Raw genomic sequence first — 4536 nt, 5'->3', positions numbered from 1 at the left:
AGTTGTAGTCTTGGAAATCTTTTGCACTATCTCATGAGTAATCATAACAAAAACGGGGATGCCATTCTTCCTATAGCCCAATTTGCATATAATAACTCCATTAATAGGTCTATTGGCATGAGCCCATTTGAAGTTGTTCATGGTTTTAAAGCACGCAAACCTCTAGATATGTTGCCTATGTCATCTCATTCTAGAGTCTCTAAGTCTGCCGAAGCATTTGCACATCATGTTCATTCTTTGCATCAAGAGATCACTAAGCGAATTGAGGCGAGTAATCACCAGTATAAAATACATGTCGACTTGCACAAACATGCCAAGGAGTTCGATGTTGGAGATCATGTTATGATTCATCTTAGACCCGAACGATTCTCTTCGGGAGCTGTTCGAAAGTTGCATGCTCGTAGTGTAGGACCTTTCCAAGTTCTGAAACGTGTCGGTGCTAACGCTTATGTCATTGATATTCCCCATGATAATGGCATTAGTTGTACTTTTAATATTGAGGATCTAGCAGCCTACCATCCACCTATGCATATCCCTACCGAACCCTATGCTACATCTACTACCCTTCTAGACATCCTTGCTGTGCCACCTACCCCTTCTCCTTTCCCATCCACATCACAAGAAAAGATAGACGCTATTTTAGATGATCAAATAACATCTACTACAGAAGGAGGGGTTCATCGTTTTCTTGTTCGATGGCACGGGCGACCAGAGTCTGATTGTATGTGGATCACTCGCGAGGAGTTACAGCAGCTTGACCCTGACATTATGGAGTACTATTAGAGCCACTCGACTAGGTCAAGTTTCTTCCACCCAGGAGAGTTGGTGGGGACACAACTTTTCGTCACGTTTATTCTCGTAAGCACAAAAGGGCTGCACCCGTGGCTCTTTGGCTTAACGAGGGTTGTGACTAGTCACCTTCTAGGGCTATTTTTGTCTTTTATCTTTTACTTTATTTTGCCTATATAAAGGCTTGTAATCATCTTTTATGGGTTAATGAATATTTTGAGAGCTTTTGCCTATTGAGTGTTTGTTGGTAGATTCCAACATCGGTGGATTCCGATACCCCGATTGGTGGATTCCACGGGTTTGATTATTTCCCCCTACTTTTTCTTCTCAACTTTACAATCAAGGCGTTGTCCTGCATCATTTTAAACAGTTTTAAATGATTTCTACAAGGCCAAAATAGTCCTTTCAATCTAAAATTCAGCTTTGATCATCACTACTTAGCAAAATGACATCTCCTCTCACACAAAATTCCAATGCATTCATTCCTATAAAGCCCTAACCCTAGTGCACCACAACACCATCTCCTCCATTATCCATCTATCACTTCTTCTCTTTTCTCATTCACTACAGATGGCATTCAAACCCTTGGTATCCGCAGGTCTTTTCCTTTCCCTCAACCTCCTATTCTTCACCATGGTTTCCTCTACTGCAGTCCCATGCCCACCACCACCATACAAACCAACACTTACGCCGTCCTCGGGTTCTTGCCCGATGGATACGTTGAAGCTTGGCATTTGCGCCGACGTCCTCCAAGGAATCAAGCTTAATGTTCCTGTTGACCTAAGCTTGCTGCTGAACTACTGTGGCAAGAAGGTCCCTGCTGATTACAAATGTGCTTAACTGTGTGATCGATGCGTATGTGAAACACCCGTTACTAAATACACATGCTTTTCACCTTCACATAAGTGGCATCCATGTGATTATAAGTGTGCTGAAGTGTGCAATTGATGCTTATGTCTCCCTCTATGTAACCAATTTGGCCTTGATATATATGTTCTGGTTGTTATGGTGTGCAAATCTGTAGCATTGTTGTTTAATTGAGTTGCTGGACTTCGGATGGATTAAGGTCTGCTTCCATAGTAAGGTTTGTTGTATCTAATATGTATTGTTTGGGAATTTGGTTTGTGATCATATAATGATAAAATATCTGGGATTGCATTTTAAAATTATCAAATGAATGTAACCTCCTTCTTTTGTGCTTAGTTATTCTCATTAATCTTATCAGAGTATTTGGAGAGTTTTCTTTTCTGAGATCCTTGTACATGCAAATTCATATTAGCTAAATCTAACTGGGTCGAAAGTATTGAAGTAATTTTTGGTAGAAATCACTAAGGATCTACATAAAATTTCTTGCCATAACAATTCCTAGTGTATCCCAAATTAACTATTATAAACCTCTGATATCATCCCTTGGCCTTTGATTAATAATCATCTGAGTATATAGTTACGAAATTTTCAAGCTAAAATTTCATGAAAATAAGAAATCTCTTATTTTCACTCCTTTAGTATATATATATATTAAAAATATGTGAAATAGTACTCAGATTTATTATCCTGAAACTAATAAGTTCATTGACACATGTTATTGTGGATATGTCAAGGAAGAAAGATTAATTACTGGTATATATGTCGAAAGCAGTCTCTTATTGTGGAATATTTGATCTCTTATTATATCTAATTGACGTTCATCTATCAATGAAGGTCAAGAGATAGAAGCTTAAGCTAAGTTGAACGATTATGCCAAAATAATTTCACGGGAATGGAGGAGGATCTGGTCAAATTAGCTGACATGTTTCACTCAGTCATTAGAACTTGAGGTTGGTGGGTTTATGAGCACGTAGGATTAATTTTGATATAAATAAAGAGCTACTTGTTACGTACGTATCAGCCGGCCTTTCACATTTTAATATTGAAAGTGAATTATAATGTACAATATAATACCATTTATATAAATTCCATCTGTATAAGAAAGAAGATCGCTAAACTGTATTTAGTGCAAAGATATATTCTTCTTTTTTCTTTTGGACGCGTAACAAAACCTTCACATATAAAGCTCTCAACAGCTGGGATGAAGATCAACTTGAAATTATTCTCCCAGGTAAAAACAAAGCTCATCTCTAAATCACTTTCATCCTAGTTCAAATTCGATCACCTCGATTAATTTCAGTGAGAAACTAATTCATTTTTAGCGTTTTCTGAGTGGAGCCGAGCACAAGAATTCAAATTATAGGATTTAGATTTTTGTCAACCTTGCATGCATATATATATATATATATATATATATATATAACTAACTCACGCATTTTTTTCTTATTTTTTTTTTCTCGAGTTCAAGCTAAATAAAAGCTCGATCCATATATATCATCTACGTTGACTAAGATTGAGTTTAAATGGAACCTTTGCCACCAACACCAATGGAATTAATATTTGAAGTATCACGTAGAATATTTGATCAGCCATGCAAGCCATATGTATATCTAGTTATAACCATCACAGAAAGGCTTTATACTTATCAAACACTAAACCCTTGCACACTCACTAACAAACCCAACAAGTCTTTCAAGCTGCATGATCAAGTACCTGCATGATCTTTTAAGCTGTTGCATTCTAGCTACTTGCAACCAACCCTCCAAGATCTCAAAAGAAAGCTACAGAAAACCTTATATAACAACAGATACCAAGTACTTGTAGTAGTACTGCTTGAGGAAATTATTAATAGAGACCTATGGGCACTGGAAGCCAGTAGGCACCTTCTTGCCACAGTAGTTAAGAAGAAGGCTAAGATCAACAGGGATGTTCAAGTTGATACCCAGGAGATTAGCCTTGATAGCAGTGCAAAGGCACACGGCCGCCTCGAGATCGACAAGGCCGGAGATCAAGGAGCAGCAAGGCTCCTTTGGTGGGTGCCCTACGTTGACGTTGATGAGGCCGCTGAGCACGTCGGCGCACACGGCGAGCTTGAGGGCATCAATGGGACACTTGCCAGATGAAGGGGTCGGGGTCGGCGTCGGGGTTGGCTTTGGGCACGGGCCACCGCAGGCATCCGAGAGGGCGAAGAAGAGGAGGTTGAAGGTGAGGAAGAGAGCAAAAGATGAGCTAATCTTGGATGCCATGGTAGTGCAAATTAACAAAGGAGTTGGTAGTTGCTTGTGGATGGGTTGCAAAGGAGAGGTGGTGAGTATTTATAGAGTGAGGAAGGTTAATGGCTTATGTGCTTAATGAGAATTATTATCGATCGAGTGTGAAAGCTCGAAGAGAATTTAGTAGGCTGTGCGAAGAAACAGAGTGTGTATTTTAGTATCATTTCATATTCTGTCGCACATGTAACAGTTAATGATTGGATGTACATAGTGAGACGTATATGCCATGCAACCATAGAGTGGTAAGAAGTCGTTTTCGATCGAGGATATATAAACAAAATTGTTTCTAGATTGTCCCCAGGATAGAAAACAGTAAGGATGGAATGTCATACTATTTGGTGTTATTATTCTCTAATTGCTAGCTATAATTGTTTTTCTTGTGTTAGATAATCCAATTGATCTAAATATTTAAGCCGTTACAAGACAAACTAATAATATATATCATATCTTCTGTCTTGACTAACACATTCCCTCATGCGTTGCACTGATACACTTAAATATTGAGACATGATGAATAAGAAAATTTGTGAATCCTCCACATTGCACTAGAATAAAACTACGTGGCGACCTTAAAAATACATCCACTTTAATGTATGTAATCCTACCC

At 38.5% G+C, this 4536-nt stretch overlaps 2 protein-coding genes across 2 annotated transcripts; one reads left to right on the top strand and one right to left on the bottom strand.

Annotated features, from left to right (window-relative positions):
• Positions 1-1359: 1359 nt before the first annotated feature.
• LOC140789715 (14 kDa proline-rich protein DC2.15-like) lies at positions 1360-1629 on the top strand. Its single transcript, XM_073139513.1, has one exon. The coding sequence runs from the start codon at positions 1360-1362 to the stop codon at positions 1627-1629; it is 270 nt and encodes an 89-aa protein (XP_072995614.1).
• A 1607-nt stretch (positions 1630-3236) lies between these two features.
• LOC140788996 (14 kDa proline-rich protein DC2.15-like) lies at positions 3237-3972 on the bottom strand. Its single transcript, XM_073138562.1, has one exon. It carries the CDS (start codon positions 3900-3902, stop codon positions 3513-3515), a length of 390 nt encoding a protein of 129 aa, XP_072994663.1. The 5' UTR covers positions 3903-3972; the 3' UTR covers positions 3237-3512.
• Positions 3973-4536: the final 564 nt, after the last annotated feature.

Source organism: Typha latifolia, chromosome 5 (assembly GCF_019914945.1).
Source record: "Typha latifolia isolate L0001 chromosome 5, TyphaL0001v2, whole genome shotgun sequence".
Lineage (NCBI taxonomy): Eukaryota > Viridiplantae > Streptophyta > Magnoliopsida > Poales > Typhaceae > Typha > Typha latifolia.
The sequence above is the reverse complement of the archived record's forward strand: the minus strand, read 5'-3'. Positions and strand labels throughout refer to the sequence as shown.

What these genes read in the sequence shown, in the direction of transcription:
- LOC140789715 (XM_073139513.1), top strand. Translation starts at nt 1,360, where the DNA reads ATGGCATTCAAACCCTTGGTATCCGCAGGTCTTTTCCTTTCCCTCAAC.
- LOC140788996 (XM_073138562.1), bottom strand. Translation starts at nt 3,902, where the DNA reads ATGGCATCCAAGATTAGCTCATCTTTTGCTCTCTTCCTCACCTTCAAC.